Genomic DNA, 21127 nt, shown 5'->3' on the forward strand with positions numbered 1-21127 from the left:
CAGAAACATCAAGTTCCTCACTTTAAAATGGACAAGAAAAACAGGTTTGAAAGTTAAAAGATTTCAGTGTTTCAGTAGGCATGTTAACGATGTTTATCCCACTCAATCCTCTGATATTTTGTGGATTCAATCTCTCCTCTCCCCGTGTATTATTTAATTTCGAAGAATTGAAATATGATGTATTTGAAATTTAGCCCCTTGGCATTCTGTTGAATTACACAAAGCATGTACTTGTTTTTGAAGCACACACTATACCTATCTAGAAACTTTTATGAAAGATTTGAGGTTTTAATATAAAAGAATTTATAAAAGCTTGAACATATTTTATGCCTGATCAGATGACCCTGTAAATAGGCCTGTAAACGGATCGGATTTGGATCGGATCTAACTAAATCCGTATCCTAATCCATTTAAATTTATCGGATTCGGATCGGATCGGATCAGGGGTCGGATATTTTACAAGTCAATCCATATCCGGTCCATTCGGATCATGGATAATCGGATCGGAGCCCCGATCCGCTAAAAATTATGAAATATATTTTTTTACCGTGAATAATGTTTTAGCTTCCATACAAAAAGAAGTGATATTTTCTAGCTATATTAATTCATGAATTTTAACGTAATAGGTAAAAAAACTAATAAAGCTGTATTTAATAAAAATTTTGTTGGTTGTTCCGATAAAAACTTCAACACAGAATTTATCAAGTAAATAGAAAAATAATAAATAAGTTGCTTAATATTTTTGGAGGAAGCAAATTATGATGTGCTCTCCTCTATAATAAGGATTAAAGTCGATAAATATGTCTTAAATACAGAACCAGGTGATTGAGGAGGTTTTAAGTAGAAGAGTTAGCTCCTGTGTTTATACTCACTGTACACAAAAAAAAGAGTGATTATTAGATTAATCGGATGACAAGAGTGATAGTCATGTCAAGAATTAGGAGCGGTTGATCGGTTATAAGAAAATATGATTTAGGATTTTGTCTTGTATTTTTAGAAATTTTTATTTTCTATGTAATATATTAATAATAATATAATATAATATAATATAATATAATATAATATAATATAATATAATATAATATAATATAATATAATATAATATATATAGTTAAGCATGAATCGGATCGGATCGTTAACAGATCGGATTTGACTATATCCATATCCATTCTTTATCGGACCGGATTATTATCGGATCGGATTATTAGCAGATCGGATTTTTTTAATAAGGATCCATATCCATTTATTTAACCACGGATCGGATCGGGTCGGATCGGATATTTGATCCATTTACAGGCCTACCTGTAAAGGCGTCCAATTGGTTGTCGTTTTCTTTCAAGCTTCTCATATGCTGCATTTTAGGATTATATCATCTGCAGATCCTTGTTTTTCACTTGATACTTGAGGCTGGCAATTCCGAACACCTCTGTTATATACATTTATCATTGAACCATAGTTTCAGGCTTCACTAGCATAGAAATTATAACAAGGTGTTATCCACAATTAGAAAATAGCATTAGTTCCTTCGGAGTTCAGACGTTTACTTTGCTCAACAAAGTTATTAAAAGACGTGGAATGAACCGTAGGACGAGCTAAACTTAGCTATATATGTTTACATCTATCTACCGTTCTTAGTTTCCTACATTTTCAGTGTAGCTCAGATTGATGCTGTACATATCTGATTACTCAAACTCATGTTAGTATCCAAAAACAATTTATTCTTTAAACTGATTTCTATTTGAAGGAATTCATGTATTCCTTCTATTTAATTTGAAAAGCACCTTCTGATTGCTAAAATTTAAGTTGCTGAGGTACCTCAGATGAACTAGTTTACTTATTGTAAGCTGCTGGATCATCTACATTGTGTTATCTTTGTGACGTTCTGGATACTATGAAGAAATACAGAGACGAGCCGCGAAACTCCATGATTATAATCAAGCCAAGCCATTCAAAAGTTGAACCTGTATATGCTGCAGTACCATACACTAATACAGTGGATCATCTGATAGGAGAATATCTTTCCGTAATAATTTTTTTAGAGATAACCTTGTCGCAGAAACTAATCGATTGACCTACCGAATAAAATTTTATCAAAATTTGTCGGAGGATTTTTCGATAAATTTCAGATTTTTAATCGTAAAATATAATGCAAGTCAGTTGAAATTAAATTTATCGAGTATAATACAACTTTTTTATAGTAACTCGGAGATAACACAAATGTGGCCTAAGCTTCTCAGCTTAAAATTTAAATTTCCCTTCTTATTTAAATTTATAAACGGTATGCAATTATCCTACCAGAATAAGTTTAATAACATCATAATTAAATGGGCATCGTGACAGAATCATTCGGAATATATTAAGATAGAAGATTTTGGTTAAAAAAAAAGAAGAAAAAGATAGAAGATTTTGACACAACCAACTTATTTTAAAAAAGTACGAATACTTTGGTTTTAAAAACCTTGGTTCGGTTATAATCGGCTCGATTTTGATTATAAAATCGATAAATGTAAAAATAAAAAATAATATACGGAACGAGACAAATTGATACCCGTAGGATATGTTTACGGCCACTTAGATCAGTGAAGCTCTCTGTAGGATGAAGGTTGAAGCAAGACCGCAATTACACTTAAGAGGGTAATAGAAACACTGGGAATTACCCAAGGAAAAAGGATGTGTGCATGCAGCCAAGAAATTGGCAGATGAAGAAAATGTGGTACCAGACAGAAAATGCAGAGTGAGCATGAAAATATTAACACAAACTCATGTTTCCTTTAAATGTTCAAATAGATTTATTGATTTTTAAACATGATATAGATTATATATTTGTTATATATTACATATATTATTTAATTATTATTTTAATAATCAGTTCGGTTCAGTTTTTATCGGTTCGGTTGGGAGGTATAACAGGTTCCCAATGATATGATTCGGATCGGTTTTTAAATTTTCAGTTTTGGTTTCAGATCGGTTACATTCAGATCGATTTTTACATGTTTTTCTTGGTTTCGATTTGGTTTCAGTTTCAAATCGGTTTTTTGCTCACCCCTAGTGATTATATAGAAAGTGAGAATCGGAACACAGTACAGATCATTAGAATAATAAAAATTAATTTAAATAATTAATCTAAAAATTAATTAAATATATCAAAATAATATTATAATATTTATCTTATAAATTTATTATACTTCTTAGAAAAGTTTATTTATAATAATGTTATATTCAATCATATTTTAAAAATTGAAACAATTTTTGATTGGATGAATAATTATGAAACTTGATACTCCCTCCGTCCCTTTGATATGTATACGTTTGGATTGGAGACGGAGACTAAGAAAAGTATATAAAGTACTCCCTCTATCCCATTTTAACTTATGTTTGACTTTTTAACACGTATATTGAGGCGTAAAAAAACAATAGCTACACTCAATAAAAAAGTTCAATTCTTATATCAAATAAAAGTTTAGATTCCAAACTTTAATTTGATATAAATTTTATAAAGAATAAATATGTTTAGATGTGAATTTTTTAATATCTTAAAATACGTGTAAAAAAGTCAAAAGCAGTTAAAATGGGACGGAGGGAGTAGTATAAAGTAAAAAGAAAGAGAAAGAAAAGTGAGTAAAGTGGTGGGACCCATCAATATATAATTGATAGATTTGTTAAAGTGTATGAAAGTAGTGGGTAGTTGGGATTTTTATATTATAAAAGGTTACCATTTTGGGAAGATTTTGAAATGTACAGAATTAAGTGAGACATCCAAAAAAAGAAATTGTATAGAAATCAAAGGGACGGGAGGAGTAATATTTTTAATATCAGTGTTGTAAAAGGTGAAAATCGGATCTAATCAATAAAGTCACGGAACAAGAATTAATTGAAAATTAATTCGATGAAATGAAATAATCGAATATTTAATCAGTTTGACGAATTACAAAACATTAATTAATCATTGATTTTTAGAACGGTGTTTGATATATATTTGAGAAAATATTTACAAGTGCGTAACTTGTTTGGATGTATTAAATTATTGACACCGAATTTTGCCAAAAGAAATACAAAATCGTGTTAAGTCTTACGGATGAAGGCGAACGAGTTATTGAGAGAGTCTAAACTCACTATTACCGAAGTCACGTGACCATCAAAATAAAGTCACGTGAGCTATAGATATAGGGTAGATGGTGGGCGTGTAAGCAAGAAGAAAGTGGTTGACACTCTCTCTCGCAATCTCCTCTCTCTCAAAAATCTCTCCCAATCTCTCTCGTCTCTTCTTTAGTTATACTGGGGTTTAACAAAATGACGTCGTTTTGCTCGGCCACATCTCTAATCTCTCCCCCTATAATCTCTAAATCATCCGCACCGTCCGTATCTTCGTCTTGTTCCTCTCCAGTTTTGTCTTTTCCGGCTCGCCGGCCGGCGAATTGCGCCGGAAGAGGGAGGGTTAATGTGCGTCGGCCGGCGGCGATGATTCGTATGGGCGAGGAAGAGAAATTGACGCGCCGCAATCCTCTTGATTTCCCAATTGTATGTTTTCCTCTTATAATTTGGTAAAAGTTTTGATTGTATGGTTCATAAGTTAATAACTTTCTGCCTTGGTGATGGAATTGTGATTAAATTTATTTAGATTTTTATGGTTTAGAAGCTCGAAAGTTTGTATCTTGATGATTGAATTGTGTTTTAATTTGTTAAAATTTGGGTTTTTAGGGTTTAGTATCTTGATGGTTGTATTGTGGTTAAATTTGATAGAATTTGGATTTTATGGTTTAGAAGCTCAAAAGTTTGGGTCTTAGTGATTGAATTGTGTTTTAATATGTTTAAGTTTGGATTTGTATGGTTTAGAAGCTCGAAAGTTAGTATCTTAATGGTTGTATTGTGGCTAAATTTAACAAAGTTTAGATTTTCATGGTTTAGAAGCTCGAAAGTTTGTTTCTTGGTGATTAAATTGTGTTTTAATTTGTTAAAGTTTTGATTTTTATGCTTTAGAAGCTCAAAAGTTAGTATCTTGATGGCTTAATATTTATTTGATCAGTTGAAGTTTAGATTTTATGATGTAGTTGAATACTGGCTAAACAAATAAGATCTATATGTTATTATTTTTTTGGGTACCTACGTAATAGATTGACCTTATTTTTATGATGTAGTAGAAGGTTGGTGTGTGTTTGACTTTGATCACAAGAGCCTTCACTTACCTAGCTTTAACTGTATCTTCATATTGATTTATATTTTAATTTGTTTGAGCTTGGATTATTTTCGGTAAATGAGCTGGAAAGATATTATCTTAAAATTAGATTTGGTACCGACAAAGTGAAGTGTTGTTTCTGCTATGCAATTGTATTTTTGGAAGTTGATTTCAAGATTAAATTTGATACAAGTTCATGGAATTGCAGTACATGTTTGCCTCTTAATGTATTTTTGTAAAGAAAAGTACTTGAATGTCATAGGAAATCAAAAGAGAAAATGAAATCATAAATAGTTTTAGCATTGTGGATGAAAATAATGCAAAGTATAAGAGGGCCCAAAGTATTACAATTGACACACATTAAAGTATCATATGAATCACCATACACAGCATACACTAAAGATGATTTCAAGAAGTACTCAATTTTTATACTTGTTGTGACGCACATTCTCATGTGTAACAATTGTGGCACAAAGAGGCAGTGGTTTAGTAGTCTTGTTGTTCCATTGTTGTTAAAATTGCGATTAATCACGAGTAGGCGAAGGTTCCGCAAACTGCATTTGAGCGATTTAGTGTGATTATGAAATTGGCTAAAAATCGCCCATAACTCATGATTACTCGCAAAAACTCGCACTAAAAAGCGCAGAAACTCGCAAAAGTATAAAAAGACTAAAATACCATTCAGTTAAAATAAACTCTACTTCTCTCAACCCTTTCTCTTCATCTCTCTCTATGTCAACACTTTTTCTTCGATACCCTGGTCTGCATATATGCTAAATTTTTAATACTATTTACAACGTTTGTTAGATGTTTGATAAAACCCCCCTTAAAAATTACTCTCTTAAAAGGTATTGATCACTTGGGCCATAGTTAAAGATGACTCGAAGTGTTGACATGGGATGGAAACATGGGAATCAAGCTGAGAAAGACAAGTCAAAAGTTCAATGTTCGTTTTGCAAACATACTAAATGTTATTGATTGATAGTATGATATTTTTATGTGATATTTCCACTATGTTTGAGACTATTATTTATTTTTGAAACTAATATTAGAAGTAACATTCTCGAAATTATATAATTATATAGGTAATTTATTTTTGGCGAAAAATCGTGTGAGTAATCGCGCTTCGCAAGTTGCACTTTGAAATTGGAGCTTGCATTTTTTTGCCCTAACAATGCTGATGTCAAATGAAACTCCTTTTTGCAATGTCCGACACTCCGACCAAATGAAATAATTTCGGAGAGCCTAAACAAAAGACACAACACCATGTGTGGAAGATGATTTAAAATCTGAGATAACATATTTCTCTTTGTTTTTGTGAACCGTGTTGTTCAGTTGTGTAACAGATGCATCTGATAGTAATGCACATTAGGTAATATGCATTTTTTGCGATGTGCAACATCCCCTGTTAAGTACAGGCTCTTAAAAAAATCTAAAAGTCATGCATGTCTATGTCATGCATATCATCTCTGCTGGTGTCTTGCAAGTCCTAAATGCATGATACTTGTGATATTTCTGCCTCTTTATGATATTGGGGGTACCATGGACCTTTAGCCGAATTACAGTCCTTTTTTAATGTAACGAAAGCTGAGGCATACATGAGTAGAATAAAATTAATTAGGGAAATATCAAATTTCTGGTAAGAGAAAGATGAATGACTTCATTGATTTACAAAATAGGGAGAAAAAAATCCTGTTGATCATAGTATCGTTGGTACGACTCTCAAGAAACATTATATTCTTTGCTTGCTATGTCACAAGACTTTCCTGTTGGAGAGACATATTTTTTCTTGCATTGTTCAAGGTAGCTACCTCTGTAAAATAATTAAAGAGTAAAGACGTCCTTCGGGTTTATGCATGAAGAGTGAAGTGTATGTTTTACCTCATCTTCTGTCAGGTATCCACCAATCTCAATCACTGAGCTTCAAGTACTCCCCTTCACCTGTTTTCTACCATAGATAACACTAAGCATTCATCGTATGTCCTAGCGTCTTTTCTTTTCTCCCTTTGCCCGTTTGCCGCTTCTCATTTAAAAATGAGTATACCAAACAAGTGATTCATGCAGTTGACCTCATTAGTATATAGTCAATGCTTATTTTAAGTTGATAACTAAAGAGGCAGTAGTTGTCCTTATGTTCTGTAAATCGCCAACATATGGGCCAGATACAGGTGCTTGTTGATGCGGAACACATGGTTATTTATTATTTTATATTTATTTGTATATATAAATTAGTTATGGTTAGTTTAGTTCAAATATATGTTAGTAATAGATAATAATTGATTTATAGTAGTAGAGAGTTAAGTTATAATTAGGACTAGTTTGCTTTTTTTTTTTTTTTAGGATCTTACTTGTTCACCAACTTTAAGGATTCTAATATAAGCAGTTGTAATCTTCATTATTTAATGGAGTTGAATTATATGAATTGAATCTGCGGATTTTGTGTGTTTCTTGCTGATTCTCTGCGGAGATAGGTCTTTACCATCACTTGTTAAGCCAGATCACTGCTGTATTTACATTATATGCTTGATATAATTTTTTGTGCGAGCAATACATACAATTTGTAACACATATATGTAGCACATTAATAATATAGTACGAATTATATTGACGCGTGTTGGATTGGCGATAGTTTATATACTCGCTGGAGGAAGTAACAAGTTGTAGGTGATAGTGGTAATTGTGAAATTATTTCTTAAAGCATCAGAAGCATGATCGGTTTTTATTTGATAGGTACATGTGTGTGTGTGTGTGTGTGTGTGTGTGTGTGTGTCTGCAACTCTTCTACAAGTTACTGATGTTTGATTGTCATCAACTTTCATGAATCTGCCGTGTTCACATATAATATATTAGAATACATCTCCACTTTTGTGCAGAAATTAACAATTGCATTATGTTTAATGTTGCGTTTGGATGGTGTGACCGCTTTGTGCTTATTGTTCTAATGCTTTCTGTTGAAATCTTTTCAAGGAAAGTGGAAATTAAGTATTACTATACTATACAAGCTCTATTTCTAAAGCTTTGGTTCTGCATCTGATAGTTTTCCATTGTAATAGAGCATGCTTATTTTGCATCTGTTATTCTACTCATTTCTTTTGGCTTTGTATACTTTGTTTTGGTCAGGAATGGGAGAGACCAAAGCCTGGGCGTAGGCCTGATATATTCCCTCAGTTTAGCCCAATGAAAACACCCCTGCCGCCTCCAATGCCATATGATCCTCCTGAAGAAGACGAGGAAGAAGAAGAAAAGAAAGAAGAAGAAGAAGATCCAGAGAAAGAGGAAGGAGAAAATCCGGAAAGTAAGTGGTTTCCCTTCCGGTGGTGAGATCCCAAATTTTGTTCTCTCAAGTTTTGATAGAGTTACCCTTGCCATGTCTGGCAAGGAGGTGGAGCTACACGAGAAAATGCATCTAACAAATTCGCTGTAAAACTTTTCCCGTGTAATTTAAGCTTGTTAAATGTAGTATCCGTAGTGGTCCTTAAAAGACTTTCATAATGATATAACTGTGCTTGTGTTGGTAACAAATTCTTTATCGAGGGCAGTTGTCTTCTTACAGACCAACCTAAAGTCTGATACACAACATAACCTAATGTTGAAATGTTCATTTTCTTTCCTTTGGCTTATTGCTATAGACTATGGTCTGTAAGAAGATATGCCTATTTCTTATAAGAGAACCTAAGCCTCCATCAGATATAACTTAGAATATGAACGAGTATTCATATTATCAGAACTAAAATGAGGCTTGGTTATTTTATTTTCCAGAAATAAATATCTTATTTTTGGGGAAAGTGACGTAAATTTATATTTTTTCCTGAATACTATACTTATTGTTATAAATAAATAATGTTAAACTTTTTCTGAATACTTATTTAAAAATAATAATATGTAAATGTGAAATGTTTACTCATAATATTTTCTTGTTTCCTTACATAATTTGAACCAAACATCCTGTTGAATAATCAACCAGTGTGAATTTATTTAGTAAACGTATGAAATGATAATTTTCATGGAAGTTTTTAATGTAAAGACTGTTTTTAAAATATAGATTCCCACTATAAAAAAACCTACTTTTGAGAAAACTTGTAATTCAGTGTCAAATCTCATCAAAATAATATTTGTATATTATAAATCAAACTATATAAATATAAAATATTAATCTGATTTCTGACCGCTAACAAATTTTTTACCATCACACTCTTTCTCAAGAGCAAGTCAATTTTTTATGACTATGACTTATAACGCAATTGAATACTCTCTCCCATTCATTTCTATGTCCCATCAATTGTATACATACCCAAAGTAGTAAGATTTTATAATATAAAACTTCAACTCCACCCATTACCTTCTTCCACCACACCTACTTCATACATTAAAAATTAATTGATCCACCACTTAACTCACACTACATCCATTTCATACATTAAATATTAGTTGTTCCCACCACTTTACCCATTTTTACTACTCCCTCCGTCCCTAAATACTTTTCCTGTTTGTACTTTTCACGTTTGCCAACACACACTTTTGATCGTTAATATCTTTCATTTCGTAGTAGCATTAAATATAAAAACTTCACCGTATTAAAGTACTCGTGAATACGAATCTAACAAGATCACTCATGACTATATTTAGTTTTATAGATTAGATGTAAATTAGTAATTTGTCTCATGTTATGAACAGTACCGACATTACAAATAGGAAAAGAAAAAAGATACGGAGAGAGTACTTTACTTCACTAAACTCCAGATTTTTCTTAACCACCGTGCCAAACCCCGTATTTACAGAACTTCTCAGACAATATCAGGTGATCAGGTAAGTCTGTGGTCTAAACCCTTAACAATCTGCCATTCATTGCTCGTACAAGTCAATTTTTAAAATACACTTCCAAGAATCCAAGTATGTTTGGAACCCTAAGCCACCGTTTTTCAAAAGATTAAAAAAAATTTACCTAACCCAACCCACCGGATACTACTCATAAATAATAATTCGGTCCCGCGAATTTCCCTCCGATAATCGCATTCAAGTAAGCAAGTACCCTATTTCAATTCATATTCCTATACATGTTACAATTACGCGTTATAATATATAATCTTAGTCTCGAATTCTGGTAGTAACAGGTGTTACTTTTCTTAACAATGATCAGTTTCATATCAATTTTTGAGTTAGGGTTTCATGTTTTTTAGTACTTGATCTAGGGTTTCTTACTGTTATTGTTATTGTTGAGCTGTGATTCAATGGCAGAAGAATTATCCGATAGCGATTCCGATGATTTCGGGTTAGGAGAAGACATGGAAGCCTTACGTAGGGCTTGTAGTTTAGGTATAGGTGATTATGGTGGTTCCAGTGGTGTATTTTTGGATGATTCGAGTTCCGAGTCGAGTGACGGAGATTTGGAATTGTATAAGAATATTAGGGCGAGGTTTTCGGGTGGGAAGGATGATCAGGAGCCGTTGAATTTGAAACCTATTTGTGTGTTGCCGCCGGTGTCGTTGGATAGTGATGATGATGATTGTGATGGCGATTTTGAGATTCTGAGGGATATTCAGAGGCGGTTTAGTGATGATTGTAAGGAGAATTGTGATGGTTCGGTTGTTACTGATTTGGATAAGGAGAGTTTGGATTGTAATGTTTTGGATTCGGGTGTTTGTGGACAGGAGATTGAGGCTGATCTTGTTGAACCTGAGGTTATTGATGATTGTTCGCCTGGTAGGGAGGAGGAGACGGGGTTGCCTAAGTCAGCTCAGGCGTTTCTTGATGCGATTAAGAAGAATAGGTTGTGTCAGAAGTATTTGAGGAGTAAGTTGATGCTTGTTGAGTCGAGAATTGAGGAGAATGTGAAGTTGAGGAATAGGGTTAAGGCTCTGAAAGGGCTTCAGTTTGCGTGTAGGAGGAGGACAGGGCTTGAGGTGTCGCAGAAGAAAGATGCTCTTCTTCAGTTGGTTCAGGGTACGAAGTTGAGGGTTAATGCTAAAGTGAATGAGAAGAGCACCCGTGTTATGCGTTTTGCCCCTTGTGAGAATGATCATGTCATGAATTATAAGGCCATGGTTGAGAAATTTTGGGAATCAGTGAATCGGAATAAGTGGACAAAACAAGATGATGTAAATCTTGTGAAGGGGATCAAGCAACAGTTTCAAGATATGTTGCTCCAAAAGACGTATGAGAATGCAGAGGGGTTTTCTGATTCGAATGAATTTGATAGCATAGTTGCATCGATTAGTGATCATGACATTACTGATGAGAACTTGAATGAATTCTTGCCTAAGGTTAATTGGGAGCAATTGGCTTCCATGTACACCAAGGGGCGATCTGGCACAGAGTGTGAAGCGAGGTGGTTGAACTGTACAAATCCTTTGATCAACAAAAATTCATGGACAAAATCAGAAGAAAAGAAACTTTTGTACATAATTCAACATAAGGGGATTAGCAACTGGATTGATATTGCGTCATCATTGAGAACAAATAGGACACCATTTCAGTGTTTGGCACATTACCAGAGAAGTCTCAATCCATCACTACTGAAACAGAATTGGACAGAGGATGAGGATGAAAAACTCCGTGCTGCTGTAGCAACTTATGGTGAGAGTAGCTGGGAGAGTGTTGCTTCTGTCTTTGAAGGACGGACAGGTACCCAATGCTCTAATAGATGGACAAAAGCACTTCACCCAACGAGGAAAAGGATAGGGAAGTGGATCCCAAATGAAGACAAACGTTTAAAAGTAGCTGTTACGTTCTTTGGGGCTAAAAGCTGGAGAAAAGTAGCGCATTATGTGCCTGGACGCGATCATGTGCAGTGTAGGGAAAGATGGAAAAATAGCTTGGATCCTTGTGTTAAGCTAGATTATTGGACTTCAGAAGAAGATCAAAGATTGGAAGAAGCATATGAGGAATTTGGACCCTCCTGGAATAAGATTGCCTCATATGTGACTCAACGTACTGATAACCAATGTCTCCGAAGATGGAAGGTTTTGTTTCCAGAGGAATTTCCTAAGCTTCAAGTGGCTAGAAAAATAAAAAAGATTGCTTTACCTTCAAATTTTGTGGACCGGGAAGCAAGGAGACCTGCCCTTGGGCCTAGTGATTTTGTCCATCTGCAGTTGTTAGATTCTGCGCTTGAAGCTAAAAAGACAGACTCCTCTAAGAAGAGAAAGAGGAAATCAAGACAGCCTGTTTCTTCTGCTAAAAGGACGGACTCCTGTGAGAGGAAATCAAGGAAGACTTTTTCTTCTGCAAATAATTATGTTTCTAAACTTAGACCTGCAAAGCAGAAAAAGGATGCTCAGCAAAGTTGCGAGGGTGACAAACCCCCTATTCCTGAGGTGCATCCCGCTAGCAAGAAATCTGTATGGAGTAGAAAAAAGAAAACAAGGTCAGAATCATCTGAATCATTCGCAGCATTTTCCAACTCAGAAAGTAAAAGGAAACCATGTGAAAATGAATCTATTGACATAAAGCATAAGAAAGTGAGGAACCGGATGGGAATTGATGCTACAAAGAAAAGAAAGACACTGATACCATCACTTGAGAAAAATATATTAACTGAAAAAGTCAAAGAAGTTCAAGTTCACACGGAATCTCATGAAACGGATGTTTTGAGTGAACATTTAGATATATCTATTTTTGGGGATTGTCTTCAGTCACCCAGTAGAAGTCCAGAAAGGATGTTATTGAATGGTGATGTTGCTGAGCCATTTTTCAGGGATAATAATGATGAAAGACCTCTGAGGTGCTCAACACCAGAAATTTTAGAGAATTTGAACCCGCGGGCATCCACTGTTTGCAGAAAAAGGCAGAGAAGGCTAAATTCTAAACAAATGCGTAATGTAGGTTACAGGGATGACATGACAGTTTCATCTGTTAGCAACCAGTTACGGAGATCCCAAAGAATAGAAAAATTGAAGCTTCGACCTAACAAGTGCTACAAGTACCAGAGTGGTGAATGCTTCTAAAATTATGGTATTACTGCCAAGTGGTCAGCATCTGAATTTATATATAACTTGATACCTCAGCTAAACTGTCATAGGTGAATACCAAGGGTCTAAGAGGTTAAAAACTCGATAACTTCATTGAAGGCAGATGTCTATATCAGAAACTGAGAGATGATATCGCTCTTGCTTAATTTACTTCTGATTGAAGAAGAGGAAGATTAGCCCCCCTAAGTTGTGACGGAATTTTCAATTTTGTGAGGGTACATACATGAAATATATTAATCTTATTATATGTAGAACAGTAACTTGACTATTGAGGAATATAAATATTGAGTTGCATTTTAGTATTGAACTCTGTTTTTCACTTTTATGTGTGTGGGTATATATTTATACTCTCTTTCGTCATCTGTTGTTTCAGACTTTTTGATGTTCCTTCCATTTTTTGTTTGCAGAGGCGGTGAAAGCTCTACTTGGGTATCATGATTCTTGCCATTCTGTTTACATATTTGTCAGTCAGTGTGTATCGTATCCAAATGTATTTCTAGCGGGCTTACTTGTCTTTGTAAACCAATGGTTTACTCCCAAGTTAGCAATCCTTTTACCTGTAAAATTAAATTGAGATAAACACAGTATTTTGCATTTTAATCTCAAAATTGAACCTTGAGATGAGTCCCGATGTCACCCACCTGCAGCTGCTATTTGCTAAGTTTTGCGAGTGGTTATAGTTTTCATATACTGCATGCATGGTAATAATGTTATGCATAATGTTTGCTTAGTTAAACGCTTTCTATGTACAGATCACAGCTCCAATTCGTTCCTTCCATAATCTTGTCAGCACTTATTTTGTCCTTCATATGTCTCAAATGTTCCTTCCTCTTCTTATTTTACATTTTTCCGAATCTGATGTGTGCTTCTTGCACTTTATATATACTGATGTTTTATATGCTATCTCAAAAATATTCGTGCTATATTTGTTTATATGTTTATTGTTTGAATCCTTCAGTTCCCTTGTGCAAGTCATCAGTCTTTGTTCATCTATTTTGTTGCAGATGCGATTTTTATTTTAATTATTTGCAAATATAAACTAATTTGTAGCTTGGTATAGATTACGCAATTTGTTTTGTTTGATAAATTAAATTTACAATATTAATCAGTTATTTTGTTTAATATGTACTTATGAACTCACGCCTTCTTGTAGGAAAATACGATCATATGGACTACTTGACAAAGACTCGGATTTGTCTGTGCAAAGGTCTGTCAGGTAAGTTAACAGCATTTTAAAAGGAGTATTCAATGGTAATATGCTTTCTGTACATTAATTTGTAGTACTCCCTAGTTATAATATAGTATAAAGTTAGTCTCTTTAAAAAAAATTATGACAGCATGGATTTTTAAAAACTTAAAATGTTGATGTTGGTAAGTTTGAGGTATAAGTTAGAACCGGATTCTTTTAAAGATGTTTCTGAGCAAACTGACGAGAAATTTGGGGATGTTAAGGGAGAAGAAGGCGAGAATGCCATGAAGAGAACGCTGAGCCGGAGTGAAGAAAAGGTTGAAGACGGAATCGGTACAGAAAGTAATCTGTATTCCTGTAGTGACTTGTTTATAAGTACTGGACTTCTGCAGTGACTTGTTTAGTTGTTTATGTCATGTTACCAGAAACTTAATTTTTTATATTATCATTCATAAACACTAACAAATAAAATTAAGTAACATTTAAAACATCCTGGTCCCAATCCTTTGTGAATTTCAAATTTCAAAACACAATCTTATATCTTTATCATCAAGATTCTTTCATTTCTTCCTGTATCTCTCGCACTTGAAACATGTATATTAATATTTAGACATTTATTTATTTTGATTTACTACAGAATATATAACATGCAAATATGAATAGAGTATTTAGCAAATATATATATATATGTATATATGAATTGAGTATTTGTGTAAAACACTCAAAATATGAGTATATATACTCCCTTCATGTTCTCAATGATTTATCAATTATTTTAACTTTTTCTTTTTTTAATAAAAATTTAATATTTAAATTTTTATTCAAAAAAAATATCAAAAATTAATTATAAAATCATATTCTAATATTCTACTTGCGTCACAAAATACATTTTAAATAATAAAAAACTGATAAAAAATTAGAGAAATATGGAGCTCATGTCAGCAGAAAAGTATATATGTTTCTAACATTTCTATTCGACACTTACACACATATTCATGAAATATACTTGAAAACGTATCTTAAAACTTTTAATATTCCTAGCCCTGATACAATGCAACTAAAGGTGGATAATAATGGATATAACACATACTCCTTCCGTCTCAATTTATAGGTCTATTTTGGAATAAACATGTATATTAAGAAAAAAATTGGTTAGATAGAATCTTATCTCATGTATCATTAATTAGTACATTGATAAGTGAGAATATAGTTGATTTTCAAAAAAATCACTATAAATATAGGGATTTAGTGCATTGAGAAATGAAAATAATGTTGAGTTTCAAAAAAGTCACAATTAATATGTAGATAAATTTGTATTGAAAGAAGATTGGGACAAGTGTTTTGGGACAAATTTTTTTTTTCCAAAATGGACCTATAAATTGAGACGGAGGGAGTAATAATAGACACCCACTTAGCAGGAGATTGATAATCTGTGTCCACCGAAATGGTAATGGTGGAGCATTACACAGTTAAATATAAAAATGTGAACATTTGATTACGCAGCGATTGTTAGTAGGTGACACGGATGTTTAAAACACAGGGGACAAACATTTAAATTAAAGTTTAATGGGCTCAATTATTTTCAAATTATTGATGCATGTATAATCGTACATTTAGCAGAGGCGCGCAATCAATGGAAAAACGTGACGAGCAATTCATGTTTCATACACATGACCCATTTCATGAAAAACATGGATTTTCTTAATTAAAAGAAAATGACAAGATTATTATAATTATTTTACTTATTCTAAAAATCGATAAATTAATCACGATTAATCACAAAATAATTCCCGTTTCGTTATAATAATTAAGTATTTAATCATTCAATTTATATCCGATCAATTTAATTATTTTCTAACTAATCCTTATTTTCTGTTTATCTTGACTGAGATCAAGTCTGAATAAATTTGAATTTCTTTTTTTTTTTAAATCGGTGTCCGGATCAGTTTGCGCGCACCCCGACTAATCCGGTTAGACTAACTAGTACACTCATAACCTCGAGCATGGTAGTCAAATTTGAATTCTACTTTTTATCAAACCCGAAAACATGAAATTTTTTTACATGTTCTAATATTTATAGAATACTATAGGTAGTCGGGGGTTAACCTGGCCAAGTAAACAAGATTAAATTTTTTATTTTTAATTATATTATTGTCTTAAACTTTAATTCTGGACTTTTTTCAATTCTCAGTTCCCAATATAACATATGTTCTTTGACGATTATCTGATTAAGTAAGAATCCAATTAAGGGAATTAAGGCACACTAAAGTAATCCGTTAATTAAAAGGAACTACTATACTTAGACAACAAAGATTTAAATAATACTAATATTTTATTGGGGTATATATTAACATGATGATAGAGTGATATTTTTCTTTATTTAATACAAATTTATTAAAAAAAGAAATAAACTAATGAGTGAAAAAGCCCGGTCTTTGCTTTCAAAAAGTTTGCAGAAAACTTTAATGTTTCTTCATCACCTCATAAAGCTTCCAACATAATCATATCTTGGAACATTTTCAGCTCCTAATCTCTCTCTAGGAAACCACCAATTTCCTCATTTTTGCATAACTTTAGAATTCTTCAACAATAAGAAGTTATTAAGCACTTATTTTTGAATTGAAAAAAGTTAATATACATAGAGGTACTCTGAAAGATGCATGCTGTTGGAAGGCAAATGCAAAGATCAGGCTCCACCAGCTACCACCAGAGGCAGCTCTCTGATAATTTTCTTGAAGGTGGTGGTTTTAGTAAGAACAGCAAATGGCTTCAGCCTCAGGTTTTCATTTCATTTTTCTTATAGAACTGTGTGTGTGTGTGTGAATTTTGAATAAAGATTTGTTTTTAAGATGTATAAAGTTTGGATTTTATGGGTATCTGGTGGTGGATAAAAAAGTTATGCAAGAATATTAAGTTTACGATATTGGTCTAGATTAGAACAGAGGTAAGGTCTGCGTACATTTTACCCTTCGCTGGCCTGTTCTGGTAGAACAAGTGACAAGTCTTGATATTATGTTAAGTGACGAGTTTTCTTAAAATCTCAGAGTGTTGGGTGAATGCTTATCAGGATCAAATTCTTTATTCTTAGAGTTTTATGTCTAGAGATGGGGTTTTTAAGTCGACTAATTTCGTCATTGGAAGGCTTTTTTGATTTTTGTCCACTGGAATCGTTCAATATTTTTGAGTTCATAAGTCTAATGAGAATACAATACTGGTCTTTATCTTTGTTCTGTTTTCTTTTTGTGTATGTGTATTTTTTTACCTTTTTTTTTGATACCAAGTGTCCATTTCTGACTACAGGTACGTAAGAGACCCCTTAATAAAAGGGAGGTGGCGAAGACGGAGGAAGACATTATAACTATTGATCCAAATACTAATTCCCTTTCCGTCCATGAGAAAAAATTCAAGGTATCCTACACATTGATATCCTGGGGTGGCGAATTTTAATTGAAGCTCGGGCATTGGCCTCACGTTATAGGTTTCTCAATCTTTATGGAGCTTGAAAAATCTCAAAACTATTGGTGTTACTACCTGATTAATGAGTCAACTGCAATCTAATTAATTGATAAATGAGTTGTGTTTTCCACGAAGTATTTATTTATATGATTTGCAGTATTTGTGCGTATGTCAGACTCATTCGAAATCTCTGGCATATTTCTTTCTAGAATACAATTCGCATGCATTTCTAAAGTACAGCAAGTGATATGCAGAGTTGTTTTCTTCTCTTGTAGCTGACATACCGTCTTTGCAGGTGGACTTAACTGAATATGTTGAGAAGCATGATTTTTTTTATGACGCTGTGCTGAATGAGAATGTCTCCAATGAAGAAGTGAGTGCATATCTACAAGACAGATGCAGTTCTCTAACTTTTTATGTACCTCTCATGGTTTTTATTGATTACGAAGCCTTTTTCCTTGTTGCTGTAGGTATACTTGGAGACAGTCGAGCCTATAATACCAATGATTTTTGAACGAACAAAAGCAACCTGCTTTGCTTATGGCCAAACAGGCATGATCTTATTTTCTTCTTCCTACTTGCTTTGCACCTCTATGATACTTCTAAGAGCACTGCTTCAGTTTAGTTACAGTCTTCTTGATTGTTGTATCTTTGTCGTTTCCATATTGAGTGGATGAATTTCGTATGTACATTCATGTTTGGCTAATGATCTTATTTAGTGTCTTCCTACATACTAGCTTGTCCCAATTACCTTGTGCAATGAATGGATAATCTTTATCAATATCAAATTAATCATTAAAATATATTTTGCTTTACTTGACATGTTTCAGGGAGTGGAAAGACTTTTACAATGCAACCGTTGCCACTTAAGGCATCCGAAGATATATTTAGGCTAATGCACTATAATTACCGGAACCAGGGATATCAGTTGTTTGTCGGTTTCTTTGAAATATATGGAGGAAAGCTATTTGATCTTCTCAATGATAGAAAGTGAGCCTGTCAGTTTGTGACTCTACATAAGTACATAATAATTTAGCATCGTAACCTTGAACACTATGTTTGCAGAAAGCTTTGTATAAGGGAAGATGGAAAACAACAGGTCTGCATTGTGGGCTTGCAAGAATTTGGAGTAGTAGATGTAAATACAGTCAAGGAATTAATCGAGAGAGGCAATTCAACAAGAAGTACTGGCACAACTGGTGCAAATGAGGAATCCTCTCGATCACATGCTATACTGCAGCTTGCTATCAAAAAAATTGTTGATGGGAAGGAATCAAAGCCTGCTCGTCTTGTTGGCAAGTTATCTTTTATAGATCTTGCTGGAAGTGAACGTGGTGCAGATACGACAGATAATGACAAACAAACAAGGTATGTATAGAGATGTGACTTTGTTGATAATAGCAAGATCCCAAGGAAGTCGTAAAAAAAATCTGAAAAATGCAGAACCTACCCTTTTCCTTGATTTTGGTCTGGTGGAACATTTGTATGCTGCCCAAGTACCCGTGAAAGTAGATATCATCATCCAAAAGGGGATAAAAGTTATACAAAAGATAATGTTTCCAATAAAGTATCACTGTGGACTAAATTGCTCCGTGGGAGTAACAATGCTTGTCAATTTCTATTGTAGAATGGAAGGCGCTGAAATTAATAAAAGTTTACTTGCACTAAAGGAATGCATCAGAGCACTTGACAGCGATCAGGGTCATATTCCCTTCAGAGGGAGTAAGCTAACTGAGGTTCTTAGAGACTCATTTGTTGGTGATTCGCGCACTGTTATGATATCATGCATTTCCCCAAACTCAGGATCATGTGAACATACTCTCAACACATTAAGATATGCTGACAGGTAATGTTAATTCGGATTAGAAAATATTTGTTGGTTTGCATTTTTTCCAAGTAGAGAACTTCTGAGTTTTAAATATCTTGTTGACATCTGCTGATTGATTACACATAATTTTAGGGTTAAGAGTCTGTGCAAGGGAACCAGCAGCTTCAGGAAAGATACACTTTCTTCGTCACTAAACATTAGAACCTCAACAGCTTTGCCCTTGTCTTCAGTTTCAACAACTGCAACAGCCTCTTCAGATAATAACCCCACAGATGTCGGAAGTAACAGATTCGGGTGGCCTAAGCAAAGTGAATTGGAGCCTTCTGAATCATTGACACTTGAACGTGCTCCTAATGGACGAGTAGAAAGCACCTCAGCCTCAAAGGCCTTTCCAGATAAATACAAGGGTCAGACAGAAAGGCCAGATGATGTAATTGAAGACTATTTTGAGTACAACGAGGAAACTCATGAACAAAACAATCAATTTCAGACAAGGAACACCACTCAAACAAATGCCAGGGAATCGACAGCATCTCAGGCTAAGAACTCACATTCAGACGAAGAAATTGATGCTATCCTAAAGGTAAACAACACTTCAAATATCTTGTAGCAGAGTTAAACTCCGCGATCAACCTAATTATAAATTAAATCCTCATCCTCATTGTCCTTCACTCAGGAAGAGAATGATCTTGTGAATGCTCACCGCAAACTCATAGAACAGACTATGGATATTGTCAGACAGGTTCGGCCATCTGCAGACACACTTCATGCACCTAGTGATGAATATTTTCGGTTAAATTTAACAAATTCTGTTTTTTTTTTTCATGCAGGAGATGGACCTTTTGGTTCAGGTTGACAATCCAGGAAACCAGCTCGACGAATATATTCACAAGCTAAATGTGATTCTTTCGCATAAGGCAGCAGGAATTGTGCAGCTGCAAAATCGATTAGGTCAGTTCCGGAGCCATTTGCATGAATACAATATCTTAGCTTCTTCCGGGCAGTAATCATGTTCCTTCTGGTATAAACACTAATATTGTTGGTAAAAAATGTCATGACTCAATTTCCTTGATGGTCTTTCCCCATGGAAAGACAGGTTTTGGTGTGTGTTTTTGGATTTCTCCGCATTGAAAGCTTGTTTCCATCTTCTTCTCTTTTTGTTATACAGGTGTCCGAGTCAGCTTGCGTGCACCTCCGACTAATTATAGCTAAAATAACGCATTTTGTCAATTTTTGGGTTGGAAGTTTTGTTGTGAGGTTATACAAAAGTTGCAGTGCCTGTACTAGTTTGATTTCCTTTTTGTAAAACAGGGGCTATATTTTGTAATTGAACTGATATATATAAAGCTTGTGAATTTTATTTTTCTTCCCTTTAGTTCTCAAACTTCACTTTCATCCCAATTTTTAGTTCTCTTTCCGTGGCTTTTTAAAAAAATGCTTATGTTTTCCTACATAAATTATCAAGAAAAATATAATACCGCTTTCTAACAAAAAAAAATAAAATCCATTTTCAA

General features: G+C 33.8%; 3 protein-coding genes across 20 annotated transcripts; all 3 read left to right on the forward strand.

Annotated features, from left to right (window-relative positions):
• The first annotated feature begins 4290 nt into the window (after window positions 1–4290).
• On the forward strand, window positions 4291–8816 carry LOC108197297 (uncharacterized). The gene is made up of 3 exons (XM_017364875.2): window positions 4291–4518; window positions 8294–8468; window positions 8803–8816. Exons 1-3 carry the CDS (start codon window positions 4291–4293, stop codon window positions 8814–8816), a joined length of 417 nt encoding a protein of 138 aa, XP_017220364.2.
• A 1169-nt stretch (window positions 8817–9985) lies between these two features.
• On the forward strand, window positions 9986–14777 carry LOC108199972 (uncharacterized). Of its 17 annotated transcripts, none has more exons than XM_064083028.1 (4): window positions 9986–13355; window positions 13514–13611; window positions 14294–14356; window positions 14593–14777. In XM_064083028.1, exon 1 carries the CDS (start codon window positions 10402–10404, stop codon window positions 13114–13116), a length of 2715 nt encoding a protein of 904 aa, XP_063939098.1. In that variant the 5' UTR covers window positions 9986–10401; the 3' UTR covers window positions 13117–13355; window positions 13514–13611; window positions 14294–14356; window positions 14593–14777. The 17 variants fall into 17 exon arrangements, 15 of the variants coding, with proteins under 15 accessions (XP_063939098.1, XP_017223498.1, XP_017223494.1 ...); XM_017368009.2 differs by having other exon boundaries at window positions 13514–13569; window positions 14517–14777; XM_017368005.2 differs by having other exon boundaries at window positions 13514–13569.
• A 2007-nt stretch (window positions 14778–16784) lies between these two features.
• LOC108197727 (kinesin-like protein KIN-13B) lies at window positions 16785–20982 on the forward strand. Of its 2 annotated transcripts, XM_017365419.2 has the most exons (11): window positions 16785–17108; window positions 17630–17737; window positions 18081–18158; window positions 18256–18337; window positions 18616–18775; window positions 18851–19153; window positions 19413–19631; window positions 19746–20196; window positions 20290–20355; window positions 20444–20564; window positions 20782–20982. In XM_017365419.2, exons 1-11 carry the CDS (start codon window positions 16986–16988, stop codon window positions 20823–20825), a joined length of 1755 nt encoding a protein of 584 aa, XP_017220908.1. In that variant the 5' UTR covers window positions 16785–16985; the 3' UTR covers window positions 20826–20982. The 2 variants fall into 2 exon arrangements, with proteins under 2 accessions (XP_017220908.1, XP_017220907.1); XM_017365418.2 differs by lacking the exon at window positions 20782–20982 and having other exon boundaries at window positions 16787–17108; window positions 20444–20775.
• The last annotated feature ends 145 nt before the right edge of the window (window positions 20983–21127 follow it).

This window comes from Daucus carota, chromosome 8, assembly GCF_001625215.2.
Source record: "Daucus carota subsp. sativus chromosome 8, DH1 v3.0, whole genome shotgun sequence".
In the NCBI taxonomy this organism is placed as follows: Eukaryota; Viridiplantae; Streptophyta; class Magnoliopsida; order Apiales; family Apiaceae; genus Daucus; species Daucus carota.